The sequence below is a fragment of the Bombus fervidus genome, chromosome 6 (genome assembly GCF_041682495.2).
Source record: "Bombus fervidus isolate BK054 chromosome 6, iyBomFerv1, whole genome shotgun sequence".
In the NCBI taxonomy this organism is placed as follows: Eukaryota; Metazoa; Arthropoda; class Insecta; order Hymenoptera; family Apidae; genus Bombus; species Bombus fervidus.
Genome location: NC_091522.1, coordinates 7,154,707 through 7,181,110, shown reverse-complemented (window position 1 = coordinate 7,181,110; position 26,404 = coordinate 7,154,707). Strand labels below are relative to the sequence as shown.

Genomic DNA, 26,404 nt, shown 5'->3' with positions numbered 1-26,404 from the left:
TAGAAATAACATGCATCCGCTGATTGTTAGTATACGATATGTCTGCTTTCAATGTATACATTTGCTTCCTTGCTGGAAAACACAGAACTGTTTATTCGAAAACTATTTAATTTAGGAGCAAACACGTGATTGTGGAATTGAACTTTTTTGCAATTATGTGTTTTACGAACATAAATTGAGAGAAGGTAATTCTTGAGAATTATCCCATGACCCACAAAATCCATACATATCAGATTTATAACACGATAGTAGCATAATAATATTTACAACATTCTATCTAAGAAATGAGATTCATCTCGGTCACAACGACAGCTATCCAACGCTACAACGCCCAAAGAGCTCATAGTACTCGAACACGAATGCATCTAATCGTTTGATAGTCTCATCTCTCTCGATGTTCTCTTTCAACCATTAATAAAACCAATCCATAAACAATGTCCCCTATGCCCATTACACAATCAATGAGACATAGAACGAACGTCAATTCGTAGCAACGTCGACGACCCATCGTGACCTGTAAAACTTTATTAGGGTGCTCCGGTCTAGATACACAGAGGTTTATTGTACGCGGCTCCATCGCGAAGCTGGCTAGTTGGAAGATGAAATGGAAGTCGAGGCGAGGTCGGTTAATGACATTCCATGGGGCACGCGCCGCGCTCGCCAGAAAAAGTTTACGTTCTTGGAGCGGTGTTGTTCGAGCGGGTCGTGCACGCCGAATCGAGTTTTACTTTCATTTGGTGAAAGTGGTGGCCCCACCGGTTCTCCACTGGCCGCCGCCGCCGCTGCCGCCGCCACCGCCACGAGCTTATCAGACGTACGCCGTTTTTCTTATTCTTATTCTCTCCCCCTACACTCCTCTCAGACGTCGTTTCTACAGGGCATTTTGTTCTGGTGGAACCTTTTGCCTCGAGACTCGTCTCGTTCCTCCTCTCGTCTTTTCCTTATTGGTCCACCGACCAAGTAATCTGTACTTGGTACGATCCCTTCCCCTTTCAATTCTTTCTCTCTTCCCTTCTCATCGTTTATTTTCTTTTCTTCCTTTTTCTTTCATCCTGTACACCCTACTGCTTCTTTCGTTTTCCTTCGTTTTCGTTTACGAGTCTGGCAGGTTATGTATCAAGTGCACAGGATACGCTCGTAATAAAGCCTTGTTTTTTATTATGGTCCATCGAGTTCTTTATCAAGTCGTGCACATAAATTCGTATTCGCCCCGCGCCTCATAAACGCCCGTTGGGTTAAATATTAAAGCGAAGGATTAGATCGCGACGTGACGCTGCTAAATTGGTCTCATTGAGGTGTACATCGAAGAAAATTAGAATGGCCACGACGGTCGGGAAATGAGCCGCGGATTAACGAAACTGCGAACTGGTCTCGCTATCTCGATCCGAAAACCCAGCGGCTTTGCAGAAGATCGTTATCGCGACGATGACATTGGCGGCTGATATTCTCATCTCAACAAGACCGCGTCCATTATTTAACACGAAACAACCAAAACTGTAATACCAGGTAAAATTTTTCCAAGGAAGAAAACACATAAGAGCCTTCTGCTTAAATCTCGCATTTTTAATTATGATTAAATGTATAATCGTGTGTCCTGTATTTCTAATGTCATGTCTATGATTTTATGAAAAGTAATATTTATCATTCAATGAACTGGTGATTCAATGGACTTTAAATACTATAAAAGAAGGTTTACGTTTATGTTTATTTAGAGAACTGTACTTTTCTACATAGAAGAACATTTTCGCTGCATTTCAGTAATCAATATTTTTATAGTAGTTCGGATGCTTTATGACACTTCCTCTGTCATAAAAATTAAGATTGAGAATCATAACCGTAATTTTTCCAATCGAAAAAATCACCGATGTGTACATATGTTTATGTTTGCGTTTGTTTTCAAGTTCTCACCATCATTTTGTATATTAATTTTATATTTTATATATTTTATCATATTAATATTATATATTAATCTATATTGTATATTATTTTATATTTGTACTGTATATTGTATTGTATAGTGTATATTATAATTTGTATTGTATATTGTATTATACATTGTATATTAATTTCATATTTTTGCTATAATTTCGTATATTAATTTTACATTTTCTATAATTTTGTACATTAGTTTCATATTAAACAAAAATATTTAATGCATATTCGGAGTCTCCAATTATAATACGATCAACATCGAATCGCAAATGGAGCAAACTCTAATCAGTGAAGCCCCGAAAAAGTTGATACTCAGCTAAACCTTCTCATCTGCCTAATCAAGGCCAATATCACTGAATGCAAACCGCGAGCAAGACGTAAGAAACGTACAATGCAACACCACTAACGCCAGAGTACTCAATCTGGTTCTCATTTGATTTTAGATGAAGCTCAACGAATTCTTCGAAAATGAAATCTTTCTTCCAACCATGTACATTCTGCTTCCCCATCGTCAAGTTTAAGGAACTTTCATAGCGATCAAAGTTTACAAGTTTATTGTTTAAACATACGGATGCTTAAAAATCTCAGTGAAATGGAATTTTATTATTTCGTTTTTCAATAGAAATTTGCATAGAGATTTGCATAGAAATTCGAAAAGAATAATGAAAATTGAGTGAACAAAGATAGTAGTGGATTGATGGAGTTGCAAGTTTAGGAGTTGATTGTGTGATTCTCAATAGGGAGATGTTAGAGATGGAAGATTGAGTTACAAGGCTTTCGCGGATACGATTAACCCTCGATAGAAAGGGTGGAGTTAAAATGAGTTAGAGTGTTTTCAGAAGTAGTGTGTTTAGCTGGTAGTCCTTTGTTAAAAATTTGTGTAGCGATCATCGTAGAACGTTGAACTTAAGATGTAATTTAAGGTACTTGAATTGTTAACCATTCTTTGTCCCTTAATATCAAATGGATACTATAAGAAAGCGATATAACAAGAAGATAAATTTGCATATTCTTCTATCGCAAATGCAAAATTAAATACCGTTTGCCTAAATGTTCTTATAAAATTTTAGTTTTCTGTTTAAAAATTGAACTAACATCGTAACTAGGTATTTTAGTTTGCATTAAATATTTTCACCCACTGAGAATTCTGCTTTTAAATAATACAATGAAAGTTTGGGAATTTTCGCGTGTCCAATAACAGCTTGACATTCTGTGAGAACGAAGTCCACCATTCTGTAAGAAACTATATCCATCAGCTACTCGAACTCTTGTTTCTCGGAAATGGATCTGTTAAAACACAGGCGGCCGCGTACAGACGAATCTACAGACTCCAATTTATTACGCACAGCAAACAATTAATGATTTGCCTTTTGAAATCGGATTTAATGTATCCGTTAAAAATAATCAGAAAATATTTATTAACCGAACATCGCTCAAATAAACAAAATTTAGAACTCTAAAAAGTTGTATAAAGCATATACAAATTCAAGAAAATTGAAATGTATCTATACTAATTTCAAATCGCATCATGTTTCCAAAAAATGATAATTTTTACATAACTAACATTAATGTATCCAATTAATATTCCCACTTTTGTTGGTATGTTATGTTGTCATAATTGAACTCGTTTAATTACTTACTCGGCATTCAGCAGGATGCTAAGTTTAAACTATTACGAATACGAATATCCAGACTTCTTTTCTCACCTACGACGTGCGTTATTTCCAAACCGGCGACGATCTACCTTAATCGAGAGAACCGCGATCGCACGTGCGATTTCGTCACCCATGATTCAGAGCAACGATGTAAGCAGTCACTTTAAAACGATCAAGTATCTTTACGAGAGACATTGATAGTCGTGAGATACCTTTATATCGAAAAGTGATAGCGACGATGTTAAAATCGGACCGACGTACACAGCCGCATGATCATCCAGAGAATGAAATACAATTTTCCTGTTGAATTTATACAGGATGCCTTTGGAATGGTGTCGGAAAATTTATAGGAATATTTCCCAATTTGTAACTGACACAGAAATCTTGATAAATAGCAGACCACGAGAGCTCGTTACTTTGACTATTATCGTTAACAATCCGTGATTAATTGCCTCACACTTTACGCAATCAGCGGTATTAAAAATATCTTACACAGCGACTTCTCTTGATTGCGTAATCTCTATACCTCATTTTTCTCTCAATTCGTATTTTCTGTTTTAAATACGGTGACTCGTAAGAGTATTTTATGGATATACTATGTGTGTTGTACAAAATACATCGAGACTTTATTGATACTGTAGTAAGGCCGACTGTCATGATTATATTGGAAAAATTTGAGATCCATCTAATAAATATATCTATCTAATAATTATAGGAACTAGAAAATATTTATGTACTACGTTTGTACAGAATATCTTGCAATTTCTATATGCATATTCAAATTTGGTTTAATCTTTATCAATATGGTCATATACCATTATAGAGGTAGTGAAATTTCAAAATGTTTGATACAACACATATAATATCTTCGTAAAAGTTTATCATTATGAGTATTACAGCACTTTTGTAGATCATTAAACAGTAGTCGAATTTATCTTTGTAAAGAAAATTTTCTTCTTATTCACTGCTAATGCATCGAAGGTTCCACAAACATATTTTTAAGAATTTCCTAATGAAACTTCCATGCATTAAGCCTTCCTTACCCTCGTCAAACTCTGGCTGAAACTGTCTAAAAAGTTCCACGTTGTTCGTAGAACATCCTGTACGCAATTTCCGGTTCGTTTCACCATCGAGCAACCTGCGCTTGATTCCTGGACCATTTTAGGATCCCCGTGCATGGAGATCGTCAGCCGGCACACATATGTGTCTTGCTACGAAAAGGAAACGCGCGTCGAAAGGAGAGCACGCGTTAACCATACCGAAAACTAACGGTGACTGTTGCATGACGTATCTCTCGCGTTCTTCGTTCTTTCCCAATGCTGATTTGCCGGTACCATAAACATCATTAATACAGGACTATAGAAAATTACGCATCCGCCTGTTCTAATTCTTACACGCTCGATTTTACGTATGCGGAACATTGTACTTATTTGAACAATTGAGTAATTATCTTGATGATTGTGTGATCAGAAAATGATATATGACATCATATACTTGCTTTCATCAACTTTTCTTTTTAATTTGAAATGTATTTCCTCCTTCAATATTTCTTAAATTTCATTTAGTAATTTACATAAGTGTTGCTAGACTAAGTCTTGCTGAAGTGGTTTCTTTAACTCAAATAATACTTATTAATAACTTATTAGTAATATATATATATATATTTATAAAAATGTGAAAAATTTACGCTTCATAATGAACAGTAAATATATTTTAAAACAATATAAGGAAGACAATGAAGATTAAAGTAAAGTAAAGTGAAGATTATTCAGTAAGAAAGTAGTATCACCTTTAAGAATTTACATGCGACATTTATATTCTTCATTCGCCTTTTCTCATTGTCCTTCTAAACTCTTTGTTTCATTTTTCCACGATACCTTACAAACGGTCAACAAGGCAACAAAGATATAATATACGGCGTGTAGGTCGCGAGTCTTTCCTCGGTACGCACAGGCCACGATACACCACGAACACGGCTATGTCAGGATATTTTTCGAATTCCCTACTCGTGATATGATTAAAAAAGTGGAATTAGGCCGCTTGTGCGTTCACCTCGTCGCGATCCTGGCGATCTATTAATTGTACCCTCGAAATCCGCTCGATGATGGACTTTCCTTCTCGCGCGACGATGCTCACAATTTAAGAGTGTCACGCCGCGCCGTCTGGAAGAATGCGTAATGGAATCCACGGGAAACTGGGACGGATGAAAGTGATTTTAGGAATCACTTGTGTGACACAGAGAATTTTGAATGAGAAGGAAATGTGAAATGGAAATGATAAGCGACTCTGTAAATAGAGGGAGTTATTTTTGGATTCTGAAATAACATTTTAAACAATTTTGTGATATTTGAAGTTATTGTAAAAATTATAACAATTGGAGAATCTTTGAATTTCATCTGAATTGTTACTTTAAACTTTCAACTTTCTGAATCTGAAGTTTCCAAAATTTGTATCTTTTAAATCTTGGGGGTTTTGATACAGATTTATATTAATTGTCTATTTTAATTGCTAAATTACTGTAAAAGAGATAATATTAGTTGTACGACACGTTTGAAATCTTGACATTCTACGAGATTGAATGTCAGTCTCCGAGATATCAGAAAGTTGTTTCGAGAATCCTTTGCAATGCTATTACACACTATCTGATGTGACTAAACTCTCGAATACTGAAAACTCCGAAAAATCTAGAAAACATTGAATTGCTATTAAAAATATCACATAAGTGTTATATTACACATTCTAAATCTCCAGATTTAGTACTTTGAAAACATTAATTTTATCAAAAGTACCATGGTGTTAAAATTATCAAAATAAATAATCTCTCTCTATCCCATATTTGAATAAATTTTATACTTCTACTCTTAAAGCATATGATTCTAAAATACTTCTGCATCCTTCCAATTATCAAATTATCAAATTTTTGATCTTGTAAATCTCCCATCTCAAAATTTAAGCTTCACGGTCTCAGCTAATTCTCCCACGATTCTAAATTCCACACCTCTTAATTAGAAAAATCATGTCAATTATAGATCCTCCATTTATTAGAAATAAATTATATTACATTTACATTTGCAATAACTCAAATCCACCTACCTAAAATTAATTTGCTCCATTAGTTATTATTTCTACGACTATATAGTTAACAAGTTAAAATAACTGTTGCATTTATAAGGAAAAATTCTCATAAATCCATAACTCCACGTTCTCCAAGAAGTATTTATACTACTATCCACCTTTACAACGACCATTAACCAGTGCAAAAATCGCTGGAGGCAGCAGCCTGTACACCCGCGATCGACGAAAGGTCTGCAAAAACGTGCATAGTTGGCCGATAGTCGATTGCAGATCTTGGAACACGAGCACAGGTGCAAAATCGGCAAACGATACCTGCGGCCACGCAATGATCCGCTCTTGGAGGCGGCACACGAGCGGCGGTGGTGCTCGTGCAAAGTCGGGACAAGAAGGGGCAAAAGTGGAAACAGAGAGAGGGAGAGAGGCCGGCTTCCATCGCAGTAGCATCAGTCGCCGACACCGCGCGATACACTGCGCTTTGCACATCTTCGAGTCTCGTTTTGCCTTGTTCGAACGATCGTTCGCTGACGAGAAAAAGATTCTAATGCGAACCTAAGTCGCGATCACGTGTATCTAATCGTAATTCAGGGAATATTTACTGTGAATTTTCTGCCTGAGGGAGTTTGAGATCAACGAATGGTATTTGAGAAGTCGGCGGTATAGCAACAAGTTGGGAACAGCAAGTAATTATTTTTATCGTTGTTAGTTTGGGAAATTGAGAATGTCAATGTGATGCGTTGAGGTTGTGGTTTATGTAAGAATAATTTACTGACTGCAGTTTTTAAACCGCGAGATTGAAGTTTAGATGTGGTTATAGTAGCCGTTAGCTACCGCCGTAGCTGCGGTTTCGTTTGGATAGTTCGAATCGTAGCACGTGTATGTGATTTTGGTAAAATTGAGAATCAGCGAGTGATCCTATTTAGTTTGATTTATTTTCTGGAAATTAATTACTTTTGCATTTGTTTCTAAATAGAACTGTACTATCGTTCCAAGTTTAATTTTTCAAAATTGGTACATATATATATGATAAATTTAGGTTTGAGAAATGAAACTCAAATGAAAAGATTCAGAATGATAGGTGGTTACTTTATATTATTAATATAAGGTTTATTAAGACCTTTCTCGCTGAAAAATGCCAGCCGTGCGCAGGCAATAGATTTTCACAATGATATAGATCCTCGTGGGCGTGCGAGTTCATAACACACAAACTTCAATATTCTCTCAACGTACACACATAGTTCATAAACTTAAAAGCCTGGAAAGTGCAACTGGCCAGAGGCGCTCAATTACGTGTTTATAAAACCTGAGAGATCCCGGTCATAATACTTCCTTCAGAATCCTTCCTACCAATCAAGGAATTCTACCAAAAACATCAACCGTTTTCAATGTAGCAAATAAATTAAGTTTCTCCGAATAACATTTCATAATCAAGCGTTTTAAACAAATGTAACTTCCAAATTCGACCACAGGTTTCCAGTTTATACATTGAATAAAGTTACCAAACAGGGAGAACCAAATGAAAGATCGGATAACAAATTAAAAGATTAACAAATTTTCAATCCGACAAATAAATTAAATTTCTCCGAATTGCGATTAATTAAGCATTTTAAAACAAACGATATTCCCAAATTCCACACGGGTTTCGTACGTTGCATAAAATTGCCAAACAGGGAGAAAAATCCGTTAATTACGATTTTAATTATCGTCGAAATTTTTTATGGTAGTTACGCGCGCATGGTATCAATTTGTTATGATTATGAAAATTATTCGGTTCGATTTCACACTCGAAAACTCGTTTTGCGACTCTTCATACAGTTACCATTTGCGCTTTGCCTCGTAATAACTATTGTCAAAGTTTCCTATTGTAATGTAATAACTCATATGAGGGTACAATGAATCGAAAATTTATTAAAAATCGAGCATTAGGCCAAGGTACATTAAAATGATAAAAGTTTATGATCGATCGATGATACGATATAAAAGATTCGTCACGAATCGAAGTAATTTACAACTGCTCATTTTGAGGCCTCGATTAATTCATCTTTACAACTTTCCCGAAAGATTTCTTCTCGAATATTGCATAAACTATTAAGTTGCCCTTCTTCGATCGTTTTATTCGTTCGGTCACTGATACATTCGAGAGCGCGCAATCGAATCGAGCAACCGTTATCATAATTTATGCTAATGAATTTGGTCCGGGAGCTGGAATGAATTTAATTATAGTAGAATTCTGTATTGAATTGATAATCGTGGAGTGCATATAGCTTCTTGGATATAATAGAAATTTTTAGATGAGATATAATTAGGCAATCAATACCTTTGTTGCGAGTTATAGAATTTTAAACTATATGATCATTCTTTTCTGATATTTCCAATAAAACTTCTATTTAATGTGTACATTTGTATAAGAAAATGTGTATATGTATTTCGAAGGAAAAGAATTTCGCCTATATGTTCCTAAAAAAATAACGGAAATTAATAAAAAAAATAACTTTCTATCGTGAATGATACGAAATTTCCAAATAAAATACTACAGTATTTGACAAAAATTCATCGCAACAAAATTCAATACAATTCAAGCATAATAAAACTCCTCGAGCTGACGTTCTTGGATAAAATATTATTAATCACAATGACGCAGTGGATAATTATAACGAACGATGCCTTAGAAGCCAACATTTCATGGCAAGTTTACAATATTTCATTGATTCCTATAAAACTCCTTTTACAATTTCTCCATATCCGATTCAATATAAAGATACCACTCCGTAATACACGTACACACGCACCAAATAAAAACGTTTGCTTTCATACACACAATAAACACACCCCTATTCTCCAATAGCCCGGCAACGAGCGGGTAAAAATCTCGAGAACCCGTGAACGCGCTCGACCGCGAAGATCGTCAGACAGTCGCTCGTAAAAAAAGCTGGGACAAGCGGTTTAAGAGAGTCGAAATCCTCGCAGATAAATCAGCGGAGAGCCGAGGAGTCGTGGCAGGTGGGGAGAACTTTCCGTGCGAGGCATCCGGAGGAATTCGCGGCGCGCGTCCCACGGTTCTCTTCGAGGAACGAAGACACGAAGAACTCGATTATCTGCGCGAGAAAACGAGTGGCTCGCACTACTGTCACCCCAGGAAGAGACGCACGACAAGGACGTACGCTGCCTTCCAGACGATCGACAGCATGCTTCTGACGAAACCGGGCAAGTGGTGGTCCCGCGAGCCAGCGCGAATGCACGCGCGAAGGGTTGCGCGAGCGAGAAAAGCGAGCGTGCACGACACGGGCACGTAGTCTGTCCGAAGGTGAATAGAAGCGTGCGTGTGATGTCGATATCGCGAGCTCGATCCTGGCCGCTTCTGGATCCATGCGCCAAGCAAGAACGCGAGAACGTTCGTTTGGAGAAGGTGGAGCAGAAACAAAAAGTTACAGGAGAGACGGAAGAGAAGAACTGTCATCCGCATAACGGCAGCCCTCAGGTGCAAGCCAGGCGACTTCTGTCGAGGCATTATTATCCAGAAGGAGGCTGGGGATGGGTGGTCACGGTCGTTAGCACGTTGGTACATTTGCTGGGACCAGGTTTGCAACTCTCCATCCCGGCCACTCTCGCGCTACCTGCCACCGTCAAGTTTTATCATCATCCTCTGCATACCGCCGGTGAGTTTGCGAAATGTGTATTTGCAAAAGTAAACATAGTAAAGTTGGCTATTCTGTTTGGAGATTTTGGGGTTGATGGTATATAGCTGATGAGAAGCATAGGTGAATTGTTACTGGTGGGTTGATCTGGACGGTTACATCATATGGAGCAGATGCTCGTTTTGAGTGCGGGTCGAGGGAGTCACATTATCGCGCTGCAATTCAGGGAGAATTCGTGTTAATTTGTGTTTTGTTGGCACGTAGTATGTGGAATGCGTTTTACAGACAATGTAGTAGGATAATTCTTTGTTTATGTATTTATAGGAAATACGGTTACTTTTATTAGAAACGTACGCTATTAAATTTGGATTAGTTGTTACCATTTGGGAAGAATCGTTGACTGTAAATATTTTAAGTTATGATAGTATATTCGGAGAGTGATATACTGTTATTAGTCACATACACCTTTTAACCACGGGAGACGCGAAATTGTGTAGAATGAAATATGAGGTACCCAAACATGGAACGGAGGATTTATTTTCGATGAAGTTTACGGTAACGCTTTTGACGTATAATGCCTGTGATAGTTTTCCTTGTGGCACAAAGATAATAGCAATTTTCATAAATTCTTTTTTATTGCACCATTAGTATCGTTCCAATGTACGACCACACGAAACAAATGTTTAATTAGAGGTTTGCCATGATCTATTTTACAGCCACCACACATTTGATGGAGAAACATGAAAAGAAGACACCTCTTTATAGAAGCTTAGGTTCAATTTAACAATCTTGTCCAAAATTTACGACACGCAAATGGTTTCTCTGGTTATGCGACCGAGTGGCGAACCTCCATCAAGTTACGAATGCAACTTCCTATTGAAATTGTCTTTTAATTGGCAAAGTCCACGCGATTGTTTCTACCTCTTGATAAAATTTAATGGGTAATTGGAAAATGTGATATTTAGTATACGAAACTTACAATCCAACTTATCTGATTGACAAATTGAAGATGGAAATTGCAAAACTGGAAACTATTGACTTCGGTATTTGTAAAATTACGAATTTGCATAATTGCAACAAGTTTAAAGATTTTAAATTCTCCAAGTTCTAGGTTTGTTGAAATAACTTGACGACAATTATTGAAATTAAAAATGTTTGAATTTGTAAAATCATTGCGATACAGGAACAGAATATGTACTTTATAAATATTAAATACGTAATACTTATTGATTACATTAGACAACTCGGTTTTCAAGCTAATAGTAGAAATTTTTCTGTTTCATCCCTAACCATTCTGTTTTCCTCGATTTCTTACGTCTCTCCTTCAGAGTGCTCTTAAAGGCAACATATGAGACGAGAGTTTTTATAGGAGGAACTTGCGGTGGCAGTTATGAAAGGCATTTATCACAGTTTTCAAACTCAATCACTCTTATTAGCACCGATACTATAGTATCAATCAGTACATTCGTCAAAAGGGATAAATGTCTCATACAACTAATGAAATTATAAATACGGAGATATTTCGCGTAAAAGAACTTTCTATACGTTGCAAATACCCTTGTATTATATTCTGAATATTCCAAAATATTCTTCAAATGATATAAAATATTTTAGAAAATTGTTTAGAAAATTTTAGAAAATAAATTAAAATCTATAATATATTACTTTTCACGAAAAAAGTTTAAATCAATACAAGACGATTCCTGTTCATGGATTCAAAAAGATTTAAAGGTTATTGCTTTGATTTAATGTTTTATATTTCCAAGTTTATGTCAATAATAAGGAGAAATATATTTTTCTTAGGAATAAAATGCGTTAGAGACTCGTATAATATTACGATATCACGAATGCAAAGACCGTTTGTTGTTTCTAAAAATAAACGCTGAGTGCTCATACTAAGTTTCATAGCCCGCGGTAACGTTTATATCATATTGCGTTTACGATTAGCGCTCAGGGCACATCATATAGTGACATCTTTTAACGTCGTCAAAAGTCTAGGGAATTTACATGACTTTTAACCTGAATTACCGACTAGGACAGAGTTAACATCATAGCGCACTCTACATTTCAACCGTGTAAGATCAAAAGAAAGCAGTCGATATAAAGTAAACTACTCGTTTTTCATTTACTCCTTTGTCCATCAGTCGAAATTTGCAAAATATGGCGGTTTATTTCAGAAGTTCACAGTTCTGACGAGTTCTATGTAAGTTTCAGCTTAAAAAAACTTCATTAATATACTTTATCTCTTCGCAACTTGAGAAATATCTTTTATCTATGTGCCTATTTCTTAGTGAAACTTTACTTCTAGGAGATAAATCATTGATAATGTTTACAGAAGAAGTGGATGTACTAACTGATCAGAAATATGATTCTCCTTTCAGCAAAATATAAATAATTCATATTTAAAAAATATTATAAACATCTTTAAACTAGCAAACGTTGAAAAATATAAATGTATATGTAAGTTTCATAGATCGTACAATATAATACATACTCCGACTAATTTATTCATTCATTCAAATCAGTTCTATCATTCAAATGAACAGAAAGAAGAGCGATTACAATAAAAAGTAAGCAAGCTTAACTATCTCAATTATCTCAACACCTGCTATACAATGAAGCGCTGAGAGTTATTGAAATCAAAATCATCAGGTTATCTTCATAGCAAAATTGTCCAAACCGTAATGCAATCTTATTGAGCAAACTTGACCTTCACTTTTATTAAAATAAGAAGAACTCAAAACCTACGAACGATATAGTGTGACACAAATGACGGTATCGTTTCATCGCAAACATAATAATCTACAATTCATAACAAAGATCTGGAGCGATTTCTTGCAGACCTGCCGAACACGTCATCCTGACGTGTAATAGCTGGCAGCCGGTTCTTTTCTCAACATAACACAATTTGGCCCTGTCTAACCCTGATATTACATCAACGTTTAATCCTAGATCTGGACATGTATTCGACCATGAAAATGTGAGCCACATTCAAAAGTTGACAGTGCGCAAATTACAAACTGCATTAATTACGTGCTGGAAATATATCTGGAGGCACTATGTTTATCGTTATATCTACATCGACAGATCGCTACTTTCATTGCTACTTTAATCTACCTATTCTTATAAAACTATTCCAATTTGATGCATCAAGGATTCCAATTTTAAATATCTTTTATTATTAATACACAATATTCCTTACAAAACAGTATTTACATAAACTGTCCTAGAATAGGTGGTACAACCAGGCAAAAGCTCTGCTGAGTACACGTGTGCTTGATTCACTTCTGTAATAAAATTACTTTAATTCAGTGCGCGTTGAACGCATCCTATGGAGAATTAATTATTAACAAATTTGCGTATGGCCAATTGATTTTTAAACTCTATCTTCTCATAAGCATAGCTTCAAATAAGAGTTTTTATTTTTATTCGACTTGTTTTCGCGAATAACCTCCTATTTGAGTAATTGTGTCTATTAATTGTTAACCGTAAATTAGTTTACTTTAGACCATTAGTATGTTATTAACGAATTATTGTAGTTATTAATAATTAATTTACGTTAAAATCATCCAATACGTTCGTAATAAATGTAGACAGTCCATCTCATCCACTTCATAAATTTCTAATATCTCATAAAACAAAATAACAGTAAAATTACGCTAACAGCGAGGTTAATAAGGACATGTAAAAGTGTTTAGATTAGTGTCGTGCGGTGCGCTTATTACCACGAACGTGTTAATGTCAATCCATACAGCGAAAATACTTAATTTATGCTGGGTTTATGATCCGAGCCGCGTCACAGTGACGTGTCGTTTAATGTCCGCTGATGATACATATCGGATGATGAAAGATAAATACGGAAGGCCCACAAATTCATATATGTATTTCGCTCGAACAGGGGAGAGTAAAGAAGCGAGTAAAGACGAGCGACTACAATGGGCAGGGATTTTCGGTGTGTAAGGGGTGAAAGCACGCCGCGAAACGAAAGGGCTTTCCGACGCAAATGAAAAAGTTAGGATCATCGCGGCGATTTCGTCTTTTTTTATTCTCGGTCTGACAAAATTACTCGCGATCTCCGAGATTTCTGAGCATAATTCTATGATACTGGAAAGGATGGAGGCTGACGGGGGGTTGCGTCGAATAAAACGCAACTCGAGTAGATTAAAACGGAGACGCTTTTGGGAGTTTGACGAGCGTCTTCTGACGACGTGGGTGGTGTTTCGTTTTAGATTCGCCTGCTCTGTTGCAATAAATGCGGAAAATTATAGAAATTGCCAGGAATATTATAGAAATATATTAAGATCATCACCCATTTAAATATTCCGCCCGAATTTCTTTAGAAAGCGCTGGTTGTTGTACTAATTATGAGAAATATTAGTTGAATGTCCTGCAATTTATAGACAATGGATGTTTATGCAAATTTAAATTTATATAATTTCTATGGTTAATATTCTTTAATTATACATTTAGTTGTTGTGTGTTTTATTGTGCACTTTCTTTTTAAAGGAAAGGAGGTTATTCTTTATTGGGATATTAAACTTCCCTTGGTTTATTAAAAAATGCACATAGAGTAGTGAAAATTGCAACTCATTTTCCTCATCATGAAAATTAAGTTCTGGCTTAATAAAGTGCATTGTGAAGCTAAACATGTTCGGGGCGCATAAAGTGTCTGAAATACGCTTACAAGCTGCATCACGATCTTTTAAAGAAATATACCGCAAGAAAGTATATCAACTAACGAAGTATCTTAATCGAATGGAGCTACGTGGGAAGAATCGACTTGAACAACAAGCTTTTCTGCACGAGATATCTTATCTATGCTTCGGCTATAACTTTAAACACGTTTCTCTCACGAAGAAAGCTTTTTCGCTTACCATGATAACCAATCTCCCTATCAAACGAACCACTATGAACCTTCTCTAATAAAAATTATCATTAAGCAATAACAAATGACCATAAGTTAACCAACAGGAAACAAATAAGTACAATTGAGGAACTTCCACAGTAACTCAAAGGAGTTTGAATATTTTCGTAAGCCACTATAAATCAAAAATCAAAGTAAGCAAGTCAAAAATAAGCAAGTGTTCACATCTTACTTTCAGCAGTAACGTTTACAGCCAGCCATAGGCCAGTCATGTATTAAAAGCTCAATCAATAACTTTTATTTTATTTTACATTAGAATATAAATGAAAGAACAGGTTTATAATAAAATACTTAGGAAATAAAAGCAGGGACTATCATCCAATTTGTACTAAATGTCTGTTGTTGTTCGAATACTTATAGCCTACAGTGGATGTTTACCATAAATCTATAGGCTCTTTTTCTGAAAGCTCCTCAATCACCAACTGGACAAACAATTACTTCAAGTATCGCTCTCACATTCTTCAAACCCTTCGAATACTTTCCCGAAACAATTACATTTCTACCTTCGTTTCAAGTAACAAATTGACGAACGTTACTTACGCAACAAGCTCGTTGGAAGCAGCATTTCTCGCGCACAATTGCTTCGCTTTTGCCATCGAAACAACGGCTACCTGAACATTCTGCGAACATACAAAGTAGCTGAAGCAACCAGCGCGGAGGGGGTTTAGAAAAAGAGAGAGGGATTCCTCCGGCTTCGGTTCCAGAAGCGCAGCTGTCGAGCGTGGCCGCGCGGACAGCCGCACGATTCTTGGCCGACGCGGTTCTCCGGCCAGTTTGCGTGCTGAGCGTGGCGCGCTCGGTTGCTTACTTCTCGTATCTTCGATAGCCTTCAGATCGCCGAGATATCTGTATTCAAGCCGTATAAAATCGGGTCCTGTATACGTTGCCACCAAAATCGCGAACCGGTTGAATTTGTTTTAAGCCAGAGAATTTCTCCGAACGAGACTCTAATTACTGTTATAATATTGAAATGTAACAGAATCGTGTAGTTGCAATTGTCAAGTATGCATCGTAATTTTTCTCTCCTAAAATGACGTTTAGAAGTCGCATTTAAAAACGGAAGAAAAGAAAATGACTAGAAATGAAAATTAATGACTGGAGATTGTTTTGTAAAATAGAAAAAAGTAGATTATATAAAATGTGTATTAGCTCAAGGGTTGAATATCATCATTCTGCAAGTCCAAATTGCAAAATCTTCAACCGGATGATTCATGAAACGCAATTGAACACGTAATTTGACTGTCGCGACATAATCTCGCATTTTCGCTCTGGTGGACAGTAAGTAAGGAATCGGGGATCCTTTGGTGGAGGGGAAATGGAAGAGGCAGAGGAGACAGAGAATCGACGACGAAAACGGCGAAGACGACGAAGACGCGAATGGGAAGAGGCTTGAGAACACCGGATAATGGCTGCCTCTCGCGTCGATTTGGAAATTGGCGATGATCGAACGACAGCCAATAAGTCATCGCTCTCTTGTGAATTTCTGACTTCGGAAGATTCAAGTGTCACCAGCGATATCGAGAGAAAGCGAAGGATCGCGAATAAAAATGATGGAATGAGAGGACTCGTCGTCGTGGAGAACCATCGCAGGACATCCAGCGAGGACGTCCAAGGACAAAATTTGACGGTTCACGAACGTCCAGCTAAAAACAGATCGCTTTTCGTTCAAGATGGAAGGAGCAAAAGTACGAGAACCACAGAACTTGCTGACAAACCGAAAAGTTCACGGCAGCATGACGCATACAAGTTTCCCACTGAGCACAAACGGCTCAGCGCAAACTTCAGGCCTGATAACTCAATACAGATTAAGAAACAGAGGGTCGCGAAATCTAAGAAGAAGCCGGAGAACACGCAGACATCGATCTCTGGGGTCATCTATAAATTAGTAGGTTCGACCAGGCAACGTGGATCGAAAGAGAACGTTGGTAAAAAGAATCGACGCGAACTTTCACCTCGATATAGACCACGGAATCACGCGAATTTGATCGTTGATACAGCGGAAGGTACAATTGAGAGAAGGCCTCGAGCAGAAGTGCCTCGTAAACTCGCCGATTCTCCGAGAGACAGACCGACAGTAAAAGGGCGCGAGGACATCGAGAGGAGGGTAACTCGATCATACACGAGCCAGGAAAGTCCTTGTGTCAGTGAACCTCGATCCTCCAACGACGTGACGCCTGTTCGTAAAGTCGGAAAATACATTGGCCAAACTAAGTGTCCAAATTGTGATGAATCGCATCTTTCTTACGAGAAGTCTTATCTGCCTAAATATTCCGGATTTTTAGAGTGTGAAGGACTAGCGTATGAAGAGAACTACGTAAAGGAGGCGAATGGAAAGAAATCAAAGCACGAAACCCCTGTTGCGTCGTTGCTATATCACAGCAGGTCTTTGCCACGATTATCTATACACGACAGCGGTGTCGCGTGCAGTGGAAACGAACAATCGCCTGCCGCCGGCCACGCGCACAATTCCAAACAATTGCTGACTGATTTAAAGCAACTGCATACATTGAAACAACATTATTATCCGGAAGGAGGCTGGGGATGGGTCGTGATGTTTGTTGGCATGCTGGTGCAGATGCTGTCCTATGGAGTACATGGGGCCAGTGGTATCTTCCTGCAGCAGGTGGCTGACAAGTTTGCCCACACTGTGTACTGGGAGTCAGGTTAGTCTGGAGAATTGTTCCGAAGATTTGGTTGAGGGGATAAAAATATTATTTAGTACGATTTATAGATAGACGATTTATATACAATGGTCCGTGTGGATATTTGTACACTTACAAAACTTCTCTCGCGTGTCGTATGAAAGATTACATATATATATATATAAGTTATATAAAAAATTTGAAAGCATATATACAGTATCTACAAGAAGTATATGCGCACTATTTTATTTATTATAACATTTACGTAGTAATTAATTATGTCCAAACATATTAAAATTACACGTTCGTAACACGTGTATTTCCGTGTATAGTCTTCAACCCGCTTTTAATTTACTATTCAAACTTTATGATAAATTCGCTATTCAAACACCACACGTATCAGTACCTCGTGTTGCAACAGGACGATGTACAAGTACCAATTTAACGTTCAGTTTCAAACAATTTATTCACGTGTATGTAGCCATTTGCTCGCCCAATTCGATCATCTACTCATTTGCATAACAAATCGATTGACGAATCGTTGAAACCGTAGTAATGCCGATTTTTCTTATGTTTCATTCAGCATTAGACTTACGCGAAGCCTGCATGTTTTTAACATATTCGATATCATAGTAAGCTGGAGCAGCATGTTTCTTTCATTTTTATTCATTTAATACTATAATATTTTTATGAGGTTTGGGTTAGATACTAACCACAGCAGGTACATATATTTTGTCAAGAGTATCTCCGTCTCTCTAATTAATTACGAAGGAAATAATTTAGAATGTGTCATTTCACTTGGTTTAGTAATTCTTTAGTAAATCAATCAGTAATAAAATCCAAATATATTAACTAACATAAATAATCGAGAAGCAAGAAAAAGGAGCAGAAGAAGGAAATGAGTAATAAAATTGGAACATTAACTACCGATAGAGTTTCAGTCTGTTCCAATTCGGCCATAAAACGGCGCAGAACGTTATCGCGATTGAAAGGGGCAGAAAGTTGCAACGTTGTGGGAATAGTCGGTGAAATTAAAGAGCGTCAGCTGGCTGGGCCGTGTGAAACAAGGCTGAAATCACGATGCATCTTTCACCTTGTTGCCCGTCCACTAGCGCTTTGTCTGCGCGCGACTGTTTCTCTCGTTTCCGTGGTCACGAAACGTGCATGGTTGGGCACGTATATCGCTCTTTGGCGAACGTCCAAGCGGCACGAGTGTCGCCGAGTATTCTTACATCTGCCGCCTAATAAACGAGATATGAATCGCGCTAATTATACATCACACCTTCTCGCCGTTCATTTACTTCGGTTCGTGGCTACGCTTGGAGAAAAAGACGCGGATGAATGCCACTTGGCAAACATTCCACTCCTTGTCGTTGGCAAACTTTACGAGTCTTCGATGAGTTATCAAGAACATTGTAAGATTATAAAAGTAGCTTTCGTCGCAATATGATTTTCTACACATCTTTGATTCCTATCTCTGTAGTTGATGCTATGAAATAATCGAGCTTTTTACAATTACAAGCCAAACTGGTCAACTCCATCCTTTACGTCCTATCTTATATAACATACAATTATTCATACACATTACCTAGTAATTTAAATATATGAAACTCATCAGTATTCTACATGATTCGATTGTGACTGATAAGAAAAGATTCTAATGATATCGATTTATTAGGAACTTAGTAATGAATGTAATATTTGGGTTTATTGAGTTTATTCTATTACGAATCAAAATCTATTTTTAATTGTTTTATGTAAGAAGAAAGATCAGAGTTAATTGTAAATTCTAAATGATTTCAAGGGACATAGCAATTTCTGATGAATTCAAGTAACATGGAAAGGCAAATATGGATATGTATTTCAATATATTCTAGTTGAATCAACAAACATAAGTTTCTCAATACACTTTGCGCACCATAAGCGACATCTTGGCGAAACCACAGGGAAAATCTACACAGGCCCACCATGGTGCCGGCCGGTCTAATAATCCTTAGAAAATATTCGCAATTCTAAGGAGATGGCGCGTTGTCCTCTACTGTTTCTCACACGTGGCCCAGTTATCTCTCGAAACGGAAGCAGGCGTTCCCTTATCGAAATAGTAATAGCTAAACTGAATTGGAAAGCAGACGGCTATTCAATTATCATAAAACACACGAATGAAACCTGGAAACAATATATTTTTGCTCGCTTTCCTTTCATAAAATATCCATAACGATTTCCAATTTAATGATATTTTACTGATATTGCCTACGATCAGATTAAATAAAGAATCCCCGATTTCAAGTGTTATAAAATTAAATTTATAGGTAGACACAACTTTATCAAGAGGTCTCGACAAATGTATTTACTACACAAAATTCTATAAATCTGCACATTAGAACTACATTTATTTGAATTCCATTTATTGAATTGAAATTTTAGTTATTACCCAGTTAATTGAGCTACTGACTGATCTTTTACCCTCAGGAATTTATTATGATACAATCGATCAGCAGTTAGACCAGAAAATTTTGAGAAACTCTTTAAAGCAACATTTTCTCCAAAATTCCTACAGACAACGGTAATTTCTCAAAATTTCACCCACGGCTTCTTTCGAACTCGTTCCACTAATGAAGCTGCAGTAATGGTTTATGAATCGGCCAATAAAGACGAATTGCTCTCTCGCCTTTACGTCATCTTTGGGTGCTCGATGTCAGTGAAACGATTCGAAGACTTACCGTCTAGGAATGACGTCATGATAGAACGTTGATCCTGTTCTCGTTTGAGAAAGCGTCGTTCATGAGTGCGTGCACACTTGAGAGCAGGTGAGGGACTCGATTATTCAGGTGGGCGTAGTTCCTATTCGAAGACGACCAGAACGCTCCAAATCACACAATCGAGAGCAGAATTCCAGCTGACTCGGTGACTGCTCTTTGCTTGAAATCCATGAGAGACTGTTCCTTTAATTATGTTTATTGTAATTTTATATTAAATATTAAATTTAGAAAGGTCGATCGTACGAATTATGACGCGTTCGCTCAAGTTTCCCTATTTCCGGCTATTTTCGTCGGTGTCGTGACCTCGTTATGAAAACGGAAGGTAGCGGTTGATAAATTGCTGGCGTTTATGTAAAATAGTTGAGCCACGTGATTTTCATATTTAAGTAGCATGAGATAAAATGGGGACCAGGTAATTAGAAATTGAATAGACAACAAAATTTGGAGGTTTTATCTGTTCAGGAGAAACGTGCAGAAAATTCTAAATTGTTGTTTACAGCGTCTAGTTATACGAGGTTGGTTTATAATATTTATAATATTAAATCCTAACATTTGCCATATGTGTTACATGCCAGTCGATAGCTTTTATTCTCTTTTTTAATATTAATGGAATATAAAATATATAATTTTATGTTTCCTCTTTTAAAGACATTTGTATTGATATCAAATACCGCTTCGTAACGAAAATACTAGTATGATAATGTCATAATAAAGATAATTCTTTAGAAAGAACCTTCCTTGAATGGAGAAAGATCTTTAGTATCTACTTCGCCAGACCTCGCTTCGATCCCTTACCATCTTTTTTTATTTACCGTGAAACTACTATCGGATCTACTTATTCTATAACAACGTGAAACAGTGAAAATGTTTCGAACATTGCTTTGCATCAAAAACAATTGATTTCTTCGAACAACAAATTCACAAATTATCGGAACATTAGGTAGAAATTATAAATAATAGTGGAAAATATTTAATTAATCAAGTCATCTTAAATAATTATGAAAAAATTATAGCCTTCAATCGCAAAAACCACAGAAATTTATAGATCAGCGTAACTTTTTTTTAACGGAAGTACAGGTAAGACAAAGCGTTTGATAACCTTTCGAAATACAATTCTCCAATGAATAATTATTTTTACAGTATCAGGTCAGGGATCTGTCAGATGAATTTACACAGTTTCCTATTCATGGCCGAATCAATTCGACATTATAATTCCATCACTGTCACTGTCGAAAACTTTCACGATAGATAGACAGATCGCCACCCACATGCGTTCGCGGCGCAAAGCTATCGATCAAATCGCGTAGAACGGAAATCTCGAGTGCCGACTTTATAATCGTTGCTGGTATGAATTCCAGTTAACAAGAACACTCTTAGAAAAAGAACAGAGAGTAACCATGTGCACGTTTAAAAAGCATGACACAGGCTTTAACAAGGCTGTCGCATTCTTAGCTGCGCTATTAACCACATACGGACCGCGTAAATAGCCACACTCGCTTTAGGTGGGCCAGACGATTACAAGAAAAACATCGATCATGAATTCGATTAATTACTGAATCCACAGAAACTTCATTCGTCTTTGATTCCTGTGAATTCTTTTCTTTTTACCCTAAGATGAAGAAAATAAACGAATTAATAGCTCAGCAAACGTTCTCCCTTTTAGAAGCTTAGATTTCTAAACTTATACGAAAAAATATGTTGCAGGGCATAATTCTAAATAAATTAAATATATTATTAATGCTCGTGCAAATGTATATTTTCTTAGGATGAAAGTAGACCATTTAAAGTAATACTCGATATATTATATCGTACATTTCTTATACATTTTGCTCATTATACATGCATATCGCGAACTAGTTATAAAAGTCCTAAGTTTCACTAAATTATTGCAATTAGAACAGTTTGATAATTCCCCAATTATTTCTTTTGTTACTATTTCGGAGTCACAAATATTATAGAATTGTTCTCGACACAATGGCAAGAGAGTTTTTCGAGTACGAAGTTGCGATTGCGTTATTTAGAAAGTTAGATTCAAGGAAATGCGTGCGTGCGTCAAAGTGGTTGACTGACAGGTATAAGTATGTGAGCGTGGGGGGATGAGTGTTCTTAAGCGTGGATAGTGCGTTGTGAGAGGGAAGTTTTAGACAGAGTAACAAGCTAAGGCGGAACTTTGTGCGAAACTTCGAGAGCAGAACGAGTTTTAAGAACTTACAATCAGCGTTTAAGAGGAGCTTGCCTGAACGAGACCCAGCCTGACATTCTCATTTATTCCATTGCAATTATACTGTTTTAAGGTTCATGCAAACTTTTAATTTTCCTCGCTCGAACTACACACTATAGTGATACACGCGGAAGAGTTTATTTCAAGAGTATTTCAGTCGGAACAATTGGTAATTCCTTTTATGGATTTGATTTTATAAGTACTTTGTTCGCAGACACATCAATCAACTAACACATACAATGTTCGACTTTTGACGAATGCTGAAAGACATACGTTAGTATATGTAAAAGTTCACAAGTTGAAATTATATATGAAAGAAAAATTCGCATTGCCAGTTTAAAAACGATACATAAAATGATCTTCAGGAAGATGAAACTATTCGTTGAAAAAGAGAATGAAATAGAATTTTGTTTCGCTTGACTTGATCACAGTCAATTGAACGAAAAAATAATTCAGTCCTTGGCCTATCACAATCGAAGTTATTATTTCACTCACACAAGAATGACAGTACACGCAAACCAAGCCCTTCTAAAATTCTATCAGATTAAAAATCCCCCTCTGAATTCCCCTGTGTCTCTTACAACATATTCCTCCGTCTGATCAGGAACCCTCTTCCAATAAGGCGCGAAACACGCACGCTGTCAGATAGAATTCGTCGCTTACAACACAAGTATAAAACGCGAAATACGAGGAACAAACAGAGAAACCTGCAAAGTGGAGAGATGGAAGGAACGCGATAAAAGTGTTCTTGAAATCGTCCCCTACCGCGAATATGTAGATGCGCTATTTTTCATACAGCCTGTTACGCGATACCTTCACGTTAGAATTCTTTGAAATTCCCGCCTGTTAGGGGGCGAGCTCTGCTAAGTTCAAATTCCTCCTGGGTAGGTTTTCGTTCGGGGACGCGGATTATTGTAACGGCGTAGATAAAGAAAAGTGGCCTTCGCGGGAGAAAAGAGAATCCCAGCTAAGAGGATTCTGGTATCAACGACGATGGGACGAAGCTCGTTCCACGGACGTTAACAATCAAACGGAAATGCCTTGGATCTCGTGAAATCTACCGGCTTGCGTTGCTCGCAGATTTTTCTTCATTTCTTGCGAAGATTCGTCTCGCAGTATTGCTTCTTCGTCGCAGTGGTTACAGAGAAAAAGCGAAATTACTTACGCTGGGAAGTAGAAAATGCCCGATAACTACTGTTAGATAAGTTCACAAGGGAAACAGTTGCAATAATTGCATCTTCTTATCTGAAGGTGAAATTGATAGAGAAACTTGGGAACCACAAAATAGAATCACTGAAGATTAGAAAACAATTGGACCTTGCTTAGAAACCAGTTAAGTTTAATGCGATCAGTACGAGTGTAAATTAAACCTTTTGTATTGTAATTGGCGATTACTCGTAGGTAAATTTCGGAGTTTTAAATGGTATCTTGTTGGAATTTAAATTTATTGTGTAGGTATTATTAGGTGTCAAATATTAATGTACACAAAAATATGTCTAAAATTCAGTTATTGTTTCTATTAGAAGGTAAGGAATACTTTGAAGACATAAGGATTAAGTTATAAAGCTGTAACCAGTTAACAGTAAGAAAATAATAAATGATCTGACATATTATTCTTCGTATTATTGGGCTTATTTGCGCAATAATTTACTAGCTACTATTAGTAAATTGATAATTTTACATACTTAGAACAACTTAGTTCTCAGAACAACGTGGAATTCCAAAAGAACCAAAAGATACTAGCTCCAGTTCCGCAAACAGTTGGCCACGATCGAGCCAAACGTCAAACAAGTCTCGGTTCCCCGACCGGTCTAACTTATTTTCGTTGCGAGCTACTTTCACGGTCGGAGCGATTGCCCCATTTTATCCACATGTAATTTCTGACGTCACAACACGACGTTCCATGTACGGTGTATCACGACGACGTTACTGTCAACCGCGAATATGAACAGCGACGAGAGGAAGAAGCTGTGTGACGCGTGTTGGAATGAAGTTTGCAAGATGTAATTCGCGGACGGGTCTTTTGCTCGTCAGCCGTTACACGCGTCACAGAGCAACGATGCACGCGCGCTGTTCGCGACGCAAATTGCCCGACATAAAGTAATGAGAGATGCGAGGCGCGTAAAAATACCAGGACGAGAATCGAGGCTGTGAACGAACGAGGAAAAAATTGTCGTTTGAGGAAAAGATAGAGAGCAGATTTATTGGGGAACGAGCACGAATACGTCGAGAAAACTTGACGTTTTGTGTCACAGAACACGAAAGAGCGCGCTATACAAGTCGGGGGAAACGTTTAAAATGCCTGAAACGCAAGACGACGCGACGTCGCGATTATTTGAATTTGTCTTGAAATGAGGAAAATGCTCGAGATGCTTGGATACAAGGGGTTGTGGAAACTGAAAGAGCTTGATGTTTGATGGGGGAACTGTTTTGCTAGTTCTGCTTCATTTCAATTTCATTTTTTAAGTAATATCCTTTTCTGTTCTTTAAAAAATGAGTCAACTATTCACGTTCTAAATTTTATAATAACAAAAATCAATATATATAAAAATGAAATTTAAATATCAAGAATTACTTAGTGACATTTTATGATTTTTTAATGTTCATATAATAGATCTAGGCTTCCTTGCCTTATGATTTATTAACTGATAATAATTGAAAAACAAATGATAAGACGTAAATTATAGGCTTATCTTACATAGTTCTTACGATTTTAAGTAGAATAAGACGATCAGTATATAACGTGACTTCTTTTGGACAGATTCTTGTAATTTTAAGTAGAGACAATCGCTTGTACAACTTTACTTGTTCAGAAGAAAAAGAATATGTTATACAAAAGAAGGTATTACTGCTTATAATTTACGGTTAACTGAATTTGACTCAATTGTACTTCACAATTCAGCTTTATCATTCAAACGAGATAAATCAGGAATTGCAGGAACCTTCTCAACGTAAACTTCCTGTGCTTAGACATCTTGATATTAATCCAAAAATACAATCCAAGAACGTTTTCCAGAAATCATCGACTGACATTTCGAAATAAAATTCTATGGAAGACTCGTAAAAAGAAACATGAAGTTTCATCGTGTCATAGGAGACATCCTGTCCAGATGCGCTCAGTTCTGAAACGCATTCGTAAATTCTTCAAATTTCGACGAACGAAACGACTTACAGGCTGCCGTCAAATCCTTTTTCTCTTTTTCCAGACATAACATTTACCCGCGAACTTTCCTGTTCTTTCGTCAAATTTACATCGCCGGCACTCTCCCTCTAGTTTTCTTCTCTTTACGAAGAAACATACAGACGCGAGCATGTTAAGCAGCAACAATCTTTAATTGGGCCTTCATCTAATGGCAATTGCAGCAATTGTGACCGTGTAATTGATTTTAAGGTAATTGTAACTGGATCTCGTGACTTCTCATCGTACTCTTAAACTAATAAACGTGCTTCGTTGGCAAAGTAAGCGTGATGTGTTTTAAAGTAGTCGAAAATAAAGCCCTCGCTGTGGAAATGGCCGTTGTTCGCATAGTTACGTTAAAGAAAGTATAAAGAGAAATAAGTGAC

At 36.9% G+C, this 26,404-nt stretch overlaps 1 protein-coding gene across 2 annotated transcripts in view; it reads left to right on the top strand.

The window, feature by feature from the left end:
• LOC139988062 (uncharacterized) overlaps positions 1 to 26,404 on the top strand; it is a 58,200-nt gene that overhangs the window by 8,101 nt on the left and 23,695 nt on the right. Inside the window, exon 1 of one of the 2 annotated variants that reach the window (XM_072005001.1) lies at positions 15,938 to 17,881. The exons of the other annotated variant lie outside the window; for it this stretch is intronic. Within the exon in view, the coding sequence (XP_071861102.1) occupies positions 16,624 to 17,881 (1,258 nt within the window). The 5' untranslated portion in view covers positions 15,938 to 16,623. Of the gene's footprint in view, positions 1 to 15,937; positions 17,882 to 26,404 lie in introns of those variants that run through there. 2 annotated transcript variants of the gene reach the window in all.